Raw genomic sequence first — 17,800 nt, 5'->3', positions numbered from 1 at the left:
TCCATCCTCTCTATGCTCTCCAGTTTTTCATTGTCTTTGCTACATTGTGATTTCTGGATCTGAACACTTCTCCAAATGGATACTTCTTAGGGCTGGGTACAGTAAGACTATCACCTTCTTAATAGTTATGGAAGCAAAGCTGCTCTTAGTGCAACTCAGGATTATGTTAGCTTTTTTGCCTGCTGAATCATGTTTGAATCACATAAAGTTTGCAGCTCACTAACCCCTCCCAGGTCATCTTTAGACTACCTTCATCCTTTTCCCATGAAGTCAATTTGTTGAACCTCTGTGTAAGACTTTATATTTGTCCCTATTAATTTTTGCTTTATTAGATTCCTTCAATATTCTAACTTGTCAAAAGATTTTTGGAATATGTCATCTAGGATGATAGCTTTCCCTCCCAGCTTTATGTCATCTAAAAATCTGATAAGAATGACACTTAGGCCTTTATCCAAATTGTTGCGAAAACTAGCATAGGGCCCAGCTCATTTCATGGGGCCATAGGTTGGGTTCCAAATCTATAATACTTATTTCCCTGTCAACCTGAACCATTAATGATTATTTTATGTATTTGGCAATTCATTATTTTATTCAAAATCCATTGTTTAGCCTAGAAGTGTCAAATATATCCGTGTGGCCCAGAATCCTCCCAAATGTTACAGGAACCAGATTAAAATGTAATTGAGAAATATTTAACAAAAGAAATAAAAGTACAGTAAAACACAGATAATGTTAACATATAATGTTCTAAGGCAATATACTACCCAGGAGTTTAGTGTCTCTCATTCTCTTTGAATTTAACACCACTGATCTAGCCCACATCTTTCCAGCTTTTTCACAAAGATAACATGAGATATTTGTCAAATATTTTGTGGAAAACTAGGCAAATGTTATCTATAATATTCCCCTGATGCACTAGTTTAATACATAGTAGTACATAGTAGTTTTAGTTGTTAAAAAAATAAGTAGAATTAACTTTAGCATGATTAATCTTTGATGAAATCATCTCTTCCTTGTCTAGATGGTCACTTACCATCTCAAATAGATTCAAGAATTTTGCTGGAAATTGAAGTAATGCTCACTAAAGTATAATTTCCAAATTCTATTCTTACATTTTTGTTGTTGAAAAATCAGGGCATTTTCTCCTTTTCAGCTTTGTAGTACTCCTATTCTCCACGATCTTTCAAATGTCATTGACAATAGCTCATTTGGTCTAGATCACTTGAATTCATCAACAGCAAGTTGTACTCACTCTCCCTCTTGTCATTTATATTGGTTGTCAGATCACTGTTAGTTATTTTGTTTTTGCCTTTTTTGGTCTACTGGTTATTCTCTTTGGAGAAAAAATAAAGAAAAATCCAGCAGTTCAGATTTAACTCTCTTGTTAATCATTGTCTCATCTGTCCCAAACAGCAATTCTATCCCTTCCTTTTTTGATTATTTTCCTTTCCTCAACATAGATAAAATCCCTTCTTTTTGTTAGCTTTCCTCTTTAGCTCCAACTCATTCTAAGCTTTAATACTCTTTATACTATTCTTCTACTATTATGTCATGCTTTTGTATCTATCTTCTATACATATCTTTATATTTCAAAGTTGTTTAATGAATTCTTTGTGCGTCCTTATCAATCTTTTCAGAAAACTCCTTTCCCCTGCTCCCTTCTTAATCTTCAATCAACAAAGATTTATTAGATGAGTATTGTGTGTCAGCCTCTGTGCCAAGCAGGGTGGACACAAAGACTGAAATGAAAGAATCCCTGTCCTCAGAGAATTAATTGGAATTGACTTTGTGTCAATGAAGCTATAGATCCCTGTTGATGGCAAATTGATGCTTTGCATGTATTTAGACAGGAAAACAGTAATCTTCAAGAACTCATATGACAACGTAGAACAGCAGGTCATGCTGGCTTAACCTCATATCCATTTTCTGACTAGATAAACTATTGAATCAAGGGAATGCTTTAGACATAGTATACATAATTTTTCAGCCAGGCATTTGTCACTTATTTTTGGTGATAATCTTATAGAAAAGATGTGGAAAGCTAGTCTAGCTAAAAATATAGTTAAATGAAATTGGAGCTCATTGAATGACTAAATCCAAGTTTATGGATCAAATTTAACCTGCATAGAGGTCTATCCTTTCCAAAACCCTGGTCTATTCATTATTTTCATATTTATTATTACAAATAATATAAATATCATTTATCATAACAATAATCAATTGTTATCATTAGGGACCTAGATGCCTTGGTTATTAAATTTATAGATGATATGAATTGGGAAAGAACACCTTAGATCTAGTCCAACCAAAAGCATATATTAAGTACATACTAGGTATAAATTGTTGGGTTAGGCTTTAGGAATACCAAAATAAAAAATAGTCCCTTACTTCAAGAATCTCAAGGCTCTTACAACCTACTGAGTTTTGGGGGCAGGATGGAGGATAGGACATATAAACAGATAAGTATATGCATAAAAATTGTGACACATTCAGTCTCCAAATAATAGTAATTGACATTTAGATAGTGTTTTAAATTTGCAAAATGAAATGACAAATGTTGAAAGGATGTGGAAAAACTGGGACATTAATACACTGTTGGTGGAACTGTGAAGTAATTCAACTATTTTAGAGAGTAAAGTGGAATTATGCCCAGAGACTTATAAAATTGTGTTTATCCTTTGACCCAGAAATTTCACTACTAGGTCTATTTCCCAAGTTGATTGAAGGGAAAAGGAAAAACACTTTTATGTTTTAAATTATTTATAGTAGCCCTCTTTGTGGTGTCAATGAATTGAAAATTGCGGGAATACTCTTCAGCTGGAGAATGGCTAATTAAACAAGATGTGGTAAATGATTGTGATAATATACTACTGTTCTGCAATAAATGGTGAGCTGGCTGATTTTTCAGAAAGCATGGAAAGACTTGCATGCAATAATGAAAAGTGAAATGAGCAGAACCAAGCGAACATTATATACAGTAACAGCAATATTGTTAAAAGAATAATTGAGAAAAATCATGTTATTTTGCATACTATAAACACTCAAAGCAACTATAAAGGACTCATGAAGGAAAATGTTATCTCTCTTTAGAGAAAGAACTGATAAATAGAAATATACATAATCATGGTTTTACATATATTTATAAATCTGTATCAAATGTTGGCGTTCTCTAATGTGGGGTAAAGAAGGAGGAAGTTAGTTTGGAACTTAAAAAATAGAAAAATAAAGAGAAAGAAAAGATATAGACTATCTCATTTAAGCTCTTAAGTAATGTTAGTCTACAGGTACTATATGTATCAAAATATCTATTTTAAAGATGAGGTTATGAAAAACTCAGAAAGATTAGAGTAATTTGCCAAGGGATGTGAAGGTAATAAATGTCAGAGAAAGGAATTTTGCCATATTTTCCTCTCTCCAACTCTGGTGCTGCGTGCCTCAAAATGATCTCAACAGGCCAGAATGATGAACTGAATGTAGGAACATAAAATTTAATAGGGATAAATGTGAATTCCTACATCTGGATTCTGTTTTCCTCTGAAGTGAATTCCTTACAAATAAATATTAGGTAGTTTATATAAAATGGTGCCTGTAGTCTCACTTGCTCCCACCTGCCTTCTGTTCTTTTCTCAGTCTTTTTGCCCAAGTTCCTTATTCCTGTTCTGATTTTATTACAAAAGTGAATGAAGATGAATTTTAAATCCAAAACATTATAATGAATTATAACTTCATAAATATAAGTATATATATGCTATAATTTCTCACAGTTTTTCAAAAGAAAAGTTTGATGAATAAAATCTATTAAGACAGTTTCAAAGACCAATAGATCAAAAAGATGCAGGTACTTTAATATTTTTCTTTTGAAACATTTTGTTTTCTATTCTTTGGTCTAATGTCATACCATGTTCACTTAAATTCAAACAGCTATCTATACAACATTTTCTATTCATATTAGGCAGGAGAGTGTACCTCATTGACTTAAAATGAAATAGGAATTTGATGATAGGATATTGAAACATAAAATGATATTTTAATAACAAAAAGTTGAGGAATTCAGATTCAAGATTTCCATGGTAACCATGTGACCCTTGCTGTATATTATAATAGGCTTTCTTATAGTATCATGGAACAGTGAGTGATGTGCCTTGTCTTTAAATAAGTTATAATATAATGAAAAAGAATTGTGATTCTATCTTATTTACTTAGACTAAATAATTCAAATTCGATATTTTTTTGTCTATGATACTGTAGACACTATGGGCAACTACTATATAAGAGAAATTAAATTATTATATGAATCTGTGTTATATATATGTCTCTCTCTCTCTCTCTATATATATATATATGTATATATATTTATATTTCTTTGTACTAAAACTGTAAGTACAGTATTTCATGTAGGGTGTGGAAGCTCTAAAAGTTTTTCAGAAGTCTCAAGAGAGATAGTAGATAGGGGCATGTCCTACTTTCCCCCTTCATTTTGCTATTTCTATCACTAGTCCTTTGATGTAACTGTGTAACCCCCCCTGAATTTAAAATGGCCTACATTATTAGATGACTGATTAATTGGAAAAAGGGACCAAGGTAGAATAACCCTTGACATGATAGAAATTTGGGGGAATGAAACAATTCAGGCTATGTAATAATGCCAAGAATAAACTATATATGGTTTTAATGGGGCTCTAAAAAGCTGCTTTTGGATTGATGTGTGTGTATGTGTTGACTTTAAATTCTAGAAAACAAATTTTCATTTGGAATATTTCATTTTCTTTAAAAGTACTTCAGTATCAATTTTAAAGAAGTTATTTTGTTACTAAATGTACTTTCTAAGCTGCCATTAGGTTGTTAATCAGGTGGTCTTTGTTATTATTTAAAATCATAAAATTGGGAGTCAAAAAAATTCACCCTTTCTGCCAATAAGTACCAAAAACAGCTACATGAATTTCAGGCTATAATATGTTATCTTACAAAGTGGTAAAATATTTTACTAATGGAGACATATATATGTATAGAAGACTTGGGTATTAGTGCTAGCTCTGTTATTAAATAGTAATGTAATGTTAGGCAAATGTAATCATTTTTCTGGACTTCAGCTTCTTCAATGAAAAATGAAAGGGTTTGATTAGAGGCCTGTTAAGGTCCCTTCTGGCCCTTAAATGCTATGATTTAACAGGCTCTTTTCTGCTTTTACTAGGGGTGAATATAGAATCATAGATACAGAGTTGTAAAAGGCTTTAGATCCCTTCTAGTCCAGCTCCCTCGTTTTATAGCTACAGAAAGTGAGGGTATGGCTAAGATGGATGGGATAGAGAAGTTACTCAAATAATCTCTCCCATCATTCTCCTCCAAATAACTTGGAACTCAAGTCAAATTGTGGAGTGGCAGAGCCAATAAAAACTTAAAGCGAGCCATTTTCTAGCCCAACATAACATGGAAGATTGGAAAGAGAGTCTGTGACACAGAGGAGGAGGCTGGGCTGGAGACCATGTGGATGAAATGCCAGTGGTAGGAATAAGTGGTAGAGAGAGAAACAGCAGCAACTTTGAGAGCTCCCAATCTAGAGATGGTAAGGAAACCTGGCAACTGGTAGCATTGTACACAGGCCTAGATGCTATTTGGCAACTCCATTGACTTTATCTTCTTCTGGATCACATTTTCAGGAGTGGAGGGGAGCACTTTAAATCCAGAGGGAGTGGAAGCCCTGAGAGGCAGTTTCACTTCCAGCCCCAAGGCATCTGGAACCTTGGGGAACAGTATCATTTCCAGTTGCAAAAGGTGGAGGAACTCTGAGGAGAATTATCAGTGGGAATCTCAAGGGATCAGGGGCCCTTCCTAGATATGGTGCTCAGTGAAGACCAAAAGAACAGTGACCATACTTCTCACCAGGTTGCACCTTCTTAGAAGCAATGAAAGCTTCTAAACACTCAGAACCAACTCTGAAAATAGTAGGACAAAAAGCCTGAAGCTGTAGGTATTCTGTGCAATATAGTGATCTAGGACAATCCCAAACGACTGATAATGAAACATACTATTTTCCTCCAGAGAAAAAACTGATATTGGTTGATTACAGACTGAGCATGATATTTTCATGCTTCATGTGGAATTGTTTATCATCTCAGGGAGGAATAGGAAGGAAGGATAGAATGTGGAATTCAAAACTGAATAAAAAGGTTAAAGAATTTTTTAAAAAGCATACCTATTTCTCCAAAGGTCCAGGACTGGTGTGTAAAACCCCAAATAAAAACAAGGTGCTACAACAACAACAACAATGATAACAACAACAACAAAAGTTTAAAAGCTTGAAACAAAGCCCCTTCTCTCTCTTCTTCCCAATTGGGAACAGAGGCCAACATTTTTTTTTTTTAAATCTCCAAATCAAGAAATAGGGTGGGAAAATGAGCAAACAGTGATAAATGAATTGAACATAAAATGCCAATTATAGTCACAAGAAAGATCAAGACACAAATTCAGAAAAAAAATTATGAAGTCAAAACATCTATAAGCAAAGCCTCAAGCAAAAATATGTGAATTGGACATAAACACAACAAAACTTTTTCACAGTTAAAAAAAGATTTTTCAAAATCAGGTAAGAATAGTAGAGGAAAAAATTGGGTAAAGAAATGAAAGCAAAGTTAGAAAATTATGAAAAGACAATGGTTTGGTAAGAAGCACAAAAATATTGAAGAGAATAAAATATTTAAAAAACCCAAAATTATTAAATGGAAAAAGAAATACAAAAATTTGCTGATGAAACTAATTTCTTAAAAAGCAGAATTAGCCAAATGGAAAAAGAGGTATAAAAGTTTATTGAAGAAAAATGTGGAAAAGAAATCATAAGGGTTAAAATAAGGTTAAACTGTAGCTTTTTTTTATTTTGAGCTTTTTAAAAAAATTTTTAGCTTGAAGACTTCAAAATAGCAAATAATTTAAAATAAATGAAAAGTAAAGTTAAAAAAATTTTTAGAAACTTTCATTTTAAAATCTTTCCTGCACTATTGGTTTGAATATTTCTAGCTGTCCATACTTTTCCAGTTTTTTTCATAAGAAATTTTGACTTGTTGAAAACTTTGTAATAGCTAAAATGATTTTCTTTGATAATTCTTATATGATTAGTAAAACCTAATTTATATGAGCAAGCAAAAAGATAAGCAGGATCTGGGGAGACTTCAAATTATATTAGAAGCACTACTTTTCTGTTCACCTTTTAAAAAACCTGAGGTTTTTTGGCAACCAATGTAGTTCAGTATTAATGAAAGTTGACTGGAGCTAAGCTGTTCTCTTTACTCCTATATTTTAAAATCAGGAGATAATTGCTGGAACAAAGGAATATTTTGGGTTCCATGGGTCCTTGACAGTATTTCTCTTTTAACGAGGGAGAAGCTGTAGCCAAACAGATAAATATGATTAAATGCCAAGGAACAACAATGATATCTTGTTGGCGCCAGTCACTTGATGTTCCCTGAAGCACAGAGGCACATTAGTCTGCCAGTACTAGGATATTTCTGTGCAAAAAGTAGCAGCTTTTAGAAACCAATTACCTTAGAGGAAGTTCCTTTTGGGGAGCAATTTTGGTGAAATTCAGTCAATATAAAATGAAAATGATCCTTTTTTAAAAATCATTTTTTGAAATAGTTTAATAGGCCATAGGCATTGGAATACATTGCTTTTCTTACTTATTTTTTAAGCCTAGTGCTCTGTACTGAAAATAAAGTCCATTCATGTTCATCATATCAGGGCCTTTTAAGGTATACTAAGTATTATAATTTATAACATAGTAAAATTTGGATCTGAAAACTAGAATGCATCAGTATGTGTGTATATGCTTATGTTAATATCTACATATGGATATGGATTATAGATGTTAAGATTTAGTAGATTTAAGATCAGAGATTTATTTAGGAGTATAAAGGACATTAGAGTTTCTCAAGTCTAAGAGATAAGAAAACTGAATTTTGTAATTTAAGTGAAACATCCAAATTCATACACATAATGTCAGTAGTGGGATCTGATTTCATTCCAGGTCTAGTGATTTTTCTACACTACAGTGTATAGATAAGTAGATACCCCACACAATCAACCAATTAGTCAAACAAAAAACTGCCTACTATATGCCAGATGGCATAAAATGGTATTGAGATAATAAATTTAAAAGTGCCATCTACACTGATACATTAATATTTTTTATTAAAGCTTTTTATTTCCAAAGCATATGCATGGGTAATTTTTCCAACATTGACCCTTGCAAAACCTTTTGTTTCAAATTTTCATATTTATGCAGTTATCTTGTTGCACAAGAAAAATCAGATCAAGAAGGAAGGAAAAGAAAAAATGAGAAAGAAAACATAATGCAAATAAACAACAACAGAGAGTGTGAGAATGCTATGTTGTATTCCCACGGTTCTTTCTCTCTGAGTGTAGATGGTTCTCTTCATCACTGAACAATTGGAACTGGTTTGAATCCTCTCAGTGTTGAAGAGAGCTACGTCCATCAGAATTGATCGTCGTATAGTCTTGTTGTTTCCTTATATAATGATCTCCTGGTCCTGCTCATTTCACTCAGCATCAGTTCATGCAAGTCTTTCCAGGCCTTTCTGAAATCATCCTGCTGGTCGTTTCTTACAGAGAAATAATATTCCACAACATTCATATACCACAACTTATTCAGCCATTCTCCAATTGATGGGCTTCCACTCAGTTTCCAGTTTCTTGCCACTACGAAGAGGGCTGCCACAAACATTTTTGCACATGTGGGTCCCTTTCCCTCCTTTAAAATGTCTTTGGGATACAGACCCAATAGAAATACTGCTGGGTCAAAGAGTATGCACAGTTTGATAACTTTTTGAGTGCAGTTCCAAATTGTTCTCCAGAATGGTTGGTTCCGTTCACAGTTCCACCAATAATGCTGATACATTAATATTTACTTTAATGTCATTTAAGATTACTTTTTGTTTCTCTATGGTCTGGTATGTTCTACTTTGTTGTAATTTAAGTCGGGTTTTTTTCATATTTCATGCTATAATATACTAACAGAAAAGTTAAGTTCCTATAATGTTCCAAGCACTATGTAAAACAGGGTACAAAGGGGAGGCAAAAATAGTTCTTTCTCTTAAGGAGCTTATAAGCTAATGGGGGAAGAAAACATATAACTGACTATAAACAAACAAGATCTATACAGGATAAATTGGAGATAATCTCAAAGGAATTAAGAGGAATTGGAAAAAGGTTCTTGCAAAAGGTAGAATTTTACCTTAGAAAATATAATTACTGAGTTTTCATTTTAATTTAGGTTCAGGCATTCTAGACCAGTATCAAACACACCAATAATCCAAAGTGACCTCTTACCAGATTAAAATGTGACTGGGAAGAATTCAACAAAATAAATAAAAATACTATAAAATATAGTTAATGTTAATAGGTATTTTTCTAAATCAATATGCAGCCTGTAAGGATTCTTATATATGGTTTAGTAGCCCTTATTTCTATGAGTTTGATAATATTGATCATTGTTATTATTATTATACTAGAGTATGAGAAAAAAGGTGATTTTTGATCTCAGGGGATAACTAGAACAATGCTATTTTTAATAAATACAGAAATGGAAGGTCCCCTAGAGGCCATTCAATTCAGCCCTGTCACTTTGCATATGGGAAAGTTGAGGTATGTCTGTTTCTTGTTCAGAATCACATAGGTAGTAATTGTCAAAGTGGCCAAATTACTTTATTGCTCTGGGTCCCAGTTCTCTCTATAGGTGAAAGGGGATAATAATCCTTGTTCTAGCATTGCCTCACTCATTGGGTTTTATTGAATAAAGTGCTTTAGGAACCAAAGAGAAATGGCAACAATTTGTATTCATAGTGCTGGCTATGATATTCTTTTACCCCTGGCATTTCTCTACAACTTACCATTTGAGAAATGAAAAATTACCATTTGAAAATGGAAACATTAATATTTAAATGTCTTGAAAGATGCTTACCTTCCATCATTTTTTTAAAAAGTTATTTGCAATATTATCTTTCTAAGTAAATTTCCCTCTTTAAATTTACCATTGTCCCCACATTGGTAATCAGGAACCACCAAAAAAAGTGGCTTTTTGAAAGACCATATTTTTTCAATTATGATATGTTTGATGTTTGATGAAATAGAAGTACATGGAGCCATTTGGAAATTCCTTCTGACCATTCAATAATGGCACTACCACAATTAATTTCGCTAAGCTTTTCTAAGCTACTATACACTATTGTCATTTAACTTCTTTTTTATTTCGGTTTCTAGGTAGATTGGGGTCAGCTGGACTATTTAGTTATTGACATGCCACCAGGAACGGGAGATGTGCAGTTATCAGTCTCTCAGAATGTTCCTGTTTCAGGTAAATTTTAAAACTTTGTGTTTATTTGTGATTTGTTTGATTTATGTTTATTTGTGATTAGATTACCACACATGAAATAAAGGATGGGGGAGTTCTTTGTGATGGAGGCATTTTTATATCTTAAAAAAAAACCCAAGATGTCTCCACTAAAGACTTTTTGGGCTCCCTCATTATGGCAAAGAGCTATGAAGCAAACTAAGAAAGCTTTCAGAATTATTTAGATGAAAGGAAAGGAGGAATGTGAGTGATAGAACAGTGTTTCAACAGAGAAATGATTTCTTAGAATTTTACTTGCTTAAAGAGATATCTTTGTGCACATTACTCTAAGAAGATGAAGTCAGCTATAAAAGATGATCTATTCATTAGTATTTATTATCTTTCTAGTTTTAAAATTTATATCATGTTTATAAATAAAAGCTAACAACTACTTATTGACTTAATTCTTAGTAATTTTAATAGTATTTTATTTTTCCCAATTGTATATCATGACAATTTTTAGCATTCATTTTTATAAGATTTTTGAGTTCCAGATTTTTGCCCTTCCTTCCTTCCCTCCCCTCTTCCTAAAATAATAGTAGGCATAATAGGTTATATATGTGTAATTATATTATACACATTATATATGTGTAAAACATATTTCTATATTCATCACAGTTATAAAAAGAAGAAACTATCAAACTATCAAAAAGAAAAAAGACAAAATAATACAGCAAAAAAGTATGCTATGATCTGCATTCAGTGTCCATCAGTTCTTTATGTGGATGTGGATAGATTTTCTATCATGGGCCCTTTGTACTTATTTTAGATTATTGTGTTGCTGAGAAGAGTTAAGCTATTTATAGTTGATCATCATACAAGGTTGCTGATACTGTCTACAATCTTTTTATGGTTCTGCTTATTTCATTTTGCATCAGTTCATATAACTCTTTCTAGGTTTTTCTGAAATCTGATTGCTCATCACTTCTTACTGCACAATAGTATTCAATTACATTCCTATACCACAATTTGTTTATCCATTTCCCAGTTTTGGGGCATCTCCTCAATTTCGATAATTTGCCACTACAAAAAGAATAGCTATAATTATATTTGTACATGTAAATCCTTTCCCCTTTTGTTAAAACAATGATCTCTTTTGGATATAAATCTAGTAGTGATATTGCTAGATCAAAGCATATGCACGGTTTGATTGCCCTTTGGGCATAGTATCAAATTGTTTTCCAGAATGTTTGGATCAGTTCATTGCTCCATTAATAGTGCACTGGTGTCCCAATTTTCTCAGATCCTCTCTAACATTTATCATTTTTCTTTTTTGTCATATAAGCCAATCTCATAGGTAGGAGGTGATAACTTGGAATTGTTTTAATTTACATTTCCCTAATCAAAAGTGATTTAGAACACTTTTTCATGTGACTACAGATAGCTTTGATTTCTTCATCTGAAAACTGTCTGCTCATATCCTTAGACCATTTATCAAATAGAAAATGGCTTTATTCTTTTTAATTTGACTCAGTTCACTATATATTTGAGAAATGAGACCTTTATCAGAGACACTTGCTGTAAAGATTGTTTCCCAGCTTTCTGCTTTCCTTCTAATCTTGCGTCAGTTTTCTTTATGCAAAAGTTTTTTTAATTTAACATAAGCAAAATTATTTATTTTATATTTTATAATATGCTCTATCTCTTTTTTGCTCATGAATTCTTCCCTTCTCCATGGATCTAATAGATGAAACTATTTCTTGTTCTTCTAATTTGAATATGGTATAACCCTGTATGTCTACATCTTTTACACATTTTGAACATATCTTGGTATATGGTGTGAGATGCTAGTCTACGCCTATTTTGTGTTCCACTGTTTTCTAGTTTTCCCAGGACTTTTTGCCAGATAGTGAGTTTTTATTCAAAATGCTGGGATCTTTGGGTTTATCAAAAATTAAGGAGTTTACCATTTTCATTTACAGTTGTGTCTTGTGTACTTGATCTATTCCACTCATCCACCATTCTATTTCTTATCCAGTACTGGATAATTTTGATGATTGTTTCTTTATAATAGAGTTTGACATTTGGGATTGTTAGGCCACCTTCCTTTGTATTTTTTCCCCTCATAAATTACTTTGATATTCTTGACCTTTTGCTTTTACAGAGGAATTTTGTTATTTATTTTCTATCTCTATAAAATAATTTTTGGTAGTTTGATTGTTATGGCACTGAATAATTGAATTAATTTAGGCAGAGTTGTTGCTTTTATTATATTGGCTAGGCCTGCTCATAAACAATTGATATTTTTCCAGTTATTTAGATCTGACTTTGTGTGAAAAGTGTTTTTTATTTTGTTTATATAGTTCCTGGATTTGTCTTGGCAGGTAGACTTGGCAGAATTTTATACTGTTTATGGTTATTTTAAATGGAATTTCTCTTTTTATTTTTTGCTACTGGTCTTTGTAAGTCATATAAGGAAATGCTAATAGTTTATGTAGGTTTATTTTATATCCTGCAGCTTTACTAAAGTTGTTAATTATTGCAAGTAGCTTTTTAGTTAATTCTCTAGGGTTCTCTATACCATCATATCATCTGTAAAGTGATAACTTTGTTTCCTCATTGCCTATCCCAATTCCTTCATTTTTTTTTTTCTTCTCCTACTGCTATATCTAATATTTTTAGTACTATCAGTAGTGATGATAACAGGCACACTTACTTTATTCCTTATCTTTTTGAGAAGGCTTCTAGCTTATCCCTATTAAAGATAATAATTGTTGATGGTTTTAAATAAATAATACTTATTGTTTTAAATAACATTCTCTTTATTCCTAACCTGTCTAGTGTTTTTAATAAAAATGGATGCTGTATTTTGTTAAAAGTATTTTCAGCATCCATTGAAATAATCATATAATTTTTGTTGGTTTTCTATTGATATGGCATATAATGTTGATAGTTTTCCCAATATTTAATCAACCTTGCATATCCAATATGACCACCTATTCATAGTGTATAATCCTTGTAATATATTGCTGTAATTGCCTTGCTAATATTTTATTCAAAATTTTTGCATTGGTATTCATTAGGAAAACTGGTCTATAATTTCCCCCCCCTCCATTTGGTGAAATTTCCAGAAGTGCAAATCTGATGTCAATAAAAGAAATGTATAATTTCTCAAAGGCAATCTTACTCTCTTTCCTCCTCCTGTTCAATTTGGGGCTATAACGTCATTAGTAGAATATTGATATTAAAACGATAGGTTATAATTTATAGTGAAATCTGGTGTCAATAAAAGAATTGCATAATTTTTCAAAAGCAATCTTGCTCTCTTTCCTCCTCCTATTCAATTTGGGGCCTAGCTTATGGTACATTCACACTATCTATTCATATGGTTCATATGATTCATATGAACTCTTTGGGTTGTTTATGACAATAGGTATTTTTTATCTACTTGATTTTTCCAATGCATATGTATAGGCCAAAATATTTTTTAAGTAATTATGAATATCATTTAGGAAGCTCTGAAGTGTCCCAGGACTTGATATAGTCGGTACAGTAACATCTATAGACAAGAACATGTGGACATCCTCACCATTCATAGGGAATCCCGCCTTCATTTTGAGTCTCTATGGAATATTCTCCCTGATGGTGGGCAATACCTTTAGCAAACTTGTATTTCCCTTATTTGATAAGAAAAACAAACAAACAAACAAACAAACAAAAAACCAAAAAACAAATTTCTTTTGACAAATATGCATACTTAAGGGGAAAGGGATAAGCATTTATAAAGTACCTCCAATGTGCCATACACTGTGCTAAGGACTTTACAAATGTTATCTTATTTGATCCTCATAGTCTTGTGAGTCAGGGGCAATTATTATCCCAATTTTAGAGCTCACAAAACTGATGCAGAGAGGTTAAATGACTTACCTAAGGTTACACAGCTAGAAAGAATCTGAGGCTTTCTTTGAAACTAAATTTTCTAGACTCTAAGCCTCTTGCTGTGTCCACTGGGCTACCTAGTTGCTTTAAGCAAAATATATTTCCCCAGCAGCTGTCTACAAAAGAATATGTATCTTATTCCTCCACTTAAATCAGTTACTTTTTGTAATGGATAGAATATTTCATCATAGTGTCATGAAAGTCACTGTATTGTTCATTCTTATGATTTTCAAAGTTATTTCTACAATGTTATTATCTTGAATAAATTGTTCTACTGGTTCTGTTCATGTCATTCACATTCATGTCATCACTTTGTAAAAGTCCTTAAAATTGTTCATTTCTTAAAATACTTGCATCAGTTCATATGCCTTTATGTTTTTAAAAAATAATCTATTTCCTTATTTCTATTAGCATAGTAATACTCCATCATACTTTTATAATACAACATATTATTCAGCTATTTCCTCACTTAGGGGACGTCTTCTTAGTTTTTTCTCTCTCAATTTTTTTTTGCCACTACAAAATGAACTATTATAAATACTTTTGTACATAAAAGTACTTTTACTTGTTCTTTGATTTTTTTTGGTGGGGGGAGATATGGGTTTAAGTATACTAAGTCTAAAGAAACATATTGTTGGCAATTTTTGTGTATAATTCCATATTGCTTTCTAGAATGGTTATACTCATTCACAGGTCAGCATCAATATGCTTGTTTTCCTGTAGCTCCTTTAATATTTTTGTTATATCTTCCTGAAAGACCTATAATCCTTATATCTTTTCATTCTGTCTTTAAGGCCAGTTTGTTTGGTTTGTGAAATCCCATATGTTTTTCTAATCATGTGACCTCTTTATTCTTTTCAGTTAATTTTTCTTTAACTTCTTTATTTTTGAGTGTGAAGTCTGTATTTTTTCTTAATAAATATTGGTGTTTGGAGATAATATCTATTTGCTTTAAATTCTGTATTTTAAAAAAATCCTTTATTCATAGTTCTAATTACCTCTCTGATTTCTATTATGTCCTTTAAAATTTTTTAAAAATCCTTTTATTGTTATTTTGAACCCTTTTGGGGGTCTTCACTTGTTATTTTGTGGGTTTCTTGGTTGGTACAGAAGTATATACCATTACTTCAGGGGCTGTGGATTATTTTCTTTCATTTATAATATTTATTCATTATATTAGATTTGCTTTTATTGTTTTCTCATTTTTGTTTTGCTCTTTCATCTCCGGTTTTTTTTTTTCTGAAGATTTTTCTTGTGATGAGTTCTTTTCTTTTCTCTCTGTTGTTTGTAACTGTTCTTTTACTTTTTGGTACACTTCCTTCTCTTTCAAGATAAAGACAGAGAGTGCAGTTAACCCATGAGCTCTCAAATAGCTGTCTTGCTAAAAATCTCCTTTCTTTACCTTGTTTTAGTTGTCATTGTGATTTATTTAGCTTATTTAGTGACTTTCGAGCTATTTTGGAATCACAAGTAGTTGTTTAGTCATTTCATTCATGTTCCATTCTTTTTTTTTTTTTTTTTAACCCCATTTGGGTTTTTCTTGGCAAAGATACTGTTCCTTTTCTGCTCAGATGAGGCAGCTGAGGGAAAGAGCATTATGTGATTTGCTCAGGATTCCACTAGCTGGTAAGTGTTTGAAGCCATATTTGAACTTAGGTCTTTCTGACTTCAGGCTTGATACTCTATCTACTGTAGCAACTATTTGCCTACCCTTTTCACAGCCAGTCCTCCTTATCTATCTGGAGTTGGATCAATTTATAAATCTTTAACTCTTCTTAAGTGGAGAAAGGGAAAGAAGGGAAGAGATCATTGGGTCATTGCCTTATAGATGCTCTGAGAAGTAAGAGTGGACAGAGTTCTGCAGCCATATATTGCTCAGGATGAGAATAGAAAGCATTGGACATAGGCAGGAGCAGTAGGCCAATCAAGTAGCTTTCTACTGTTATTTTCTTTAGGAATTATCTTGTTGGGAATAGTTCCTTTCCTTTGTTTTTGCCTTTACTAATTTATTTGATGCCTTGCTTGAGGCATTTTGAGGTAATAGGACTCACTGGACTTGATACAAGCTCTCACTAAGCTTGTTGAAATTCCCTCTAAATGACAAGTATTTCATTTTCTCAAGACTGTACTGTATATGTCACAATTGTTAGTCAACAAATATTTTAAAGCATGGGCCAAGGAAAGGGTCAAGTACTAAGGCTACGAAGAAAGGCAGAAACACAGTCCGTGTTCTCAAGGGGTTCACATGGGGAGATAACCAGGAGACAGCAAGCCTTGTTAGCAATACTTAGTACATATAGGATCTATCTGTCAACCAAAGATGGGAATTTAATTGCAGAGAGAAAGAAATAGTATAGGGAGAAGAAAGGGATAAATAGCAAAGCTATCTGTAGAGATTTTTTCATAGGATGGTACTGTAGTAATTATCCTAACTTATTTAATACAGATATATCTGTATAAAACATTCCAACACACAAAAGAAAACTTTTTTTACTTCCTCAGTCTTTTCTTCCTCTAATTATTCTTGTCTGTATTTTACTACTTCTTCTTCTTCTTCTACTACTACTACTACCACCACCAATAATAATAATAACTATTGATAACAGCTCATGTTTGCATGAATTTTCCTTTGTACTACCCCTTTGAAGTAAGAAGGTTATGCGATTTAGAGTGACAAAAATCTTCAAAGTGATCCAGATCAGAGATAGCAAATACACAGAGCACTCCTGACTACAGCCCAAACCAAATTAAAATATAATTGGGAGATATTTAACAAAATAAGTAAAAATACATTAAACATAAATAATATTACATTTTAAAACAAAATCAAGATGTGGCCTGCAGGGATTCTTCAGCATGGGTATACTGTAATCAGTGGCGGAAAAATAAAAGATCAATGGATTTACAATCAGTGGGTTCAAATTCCAGCTTTGCTAGTTATTTTGTTACTACAGAGAAATCATTTTACTGTTCTAGATCTTCATTTCCTCATCTGTAAAAATGAGAGAGCTGGACTAGATTATCTCTAAGGGCCATTGTAACTAATATTCTTATCTTCATATCTGCCTTTAGTAGATTAATACATAGCAATGAATCTCAATAAAATTCCTTGCACCTGTCAGGCTATTTACTTTCTTGGCATATTTTTGCATATACTTATACTTTTTTTTTTAATTTTCAGGCTGTTTGACAGAACTGTGGTTTATTTTTTTTCATAATATTATCTGATTTCTTTAGTAGCTGTCAAACAGTTGGCTATTTCATTTAATGACATCACTTAGGTTAAGAGGAAGTGCTTAAATTGGAACCTTTCTTATTGTGGGGGAAGATCAGTTAGGTATTCAAAGTTATTTGTAAAAGTACTTAGAGTTCTTTAGAAGAAAACTACTATGTGATTATAAATTATCAATATGAGTGAGAATCTCTGATTTAATTCAGTAGCATCACTAAGCAAATACTTTTCTGAAAAGTTATAGAAAAAAGTATCTTTGAAAGGAAATCAAGTCATCTATTCATGGGTAT

General features: G+C 32.3%; 1 protein-coding gene across 2 annotated transcripts in view; it reads left to right on the top strand.

Annotated features, from left to right (window-relative positions):
* Positions 1–17,800, top strand: part of NUBPL (nucleotide binding protein like) — a 317,209-nt gene that overhangs the window by 192,102 nt on the left and 107,307 nt on the right. For both annotated transcript variants that reach the window (XM_031952254.1, XM_031952255.1), the window contains one exon: positions 10,270–10,363. In XM_031952254.1, the coding sequence (XP_031808114.1) occupies positions 10,270–10,363 (94 nt within the window). The remainder of the gene's footprint in view (positions 1–10,269; positions 10,364–17,800) is intronic.

This window comes from Sarcophilus harrisii, chromosome 2 (genome assembly GCF_902635505.1).
Source record: "Sarcophilus harrisii chromosome 2, mSarHar1.11, whole genome shotgun sequence".
NCBI classification, from domain to species: domain Eukaryota; kingdom Metazoa; phylum Chordata; class Mammalia; order Dasyuromorphia; family Dasyuridae; genus Sarcophilus; species Sarcophilus harrisii.
The sequence above is the reverse complement of the archived record's forward strand: the minus strand, read 5'-3'. Positions and strand labels throughout refer to the sequence as shown.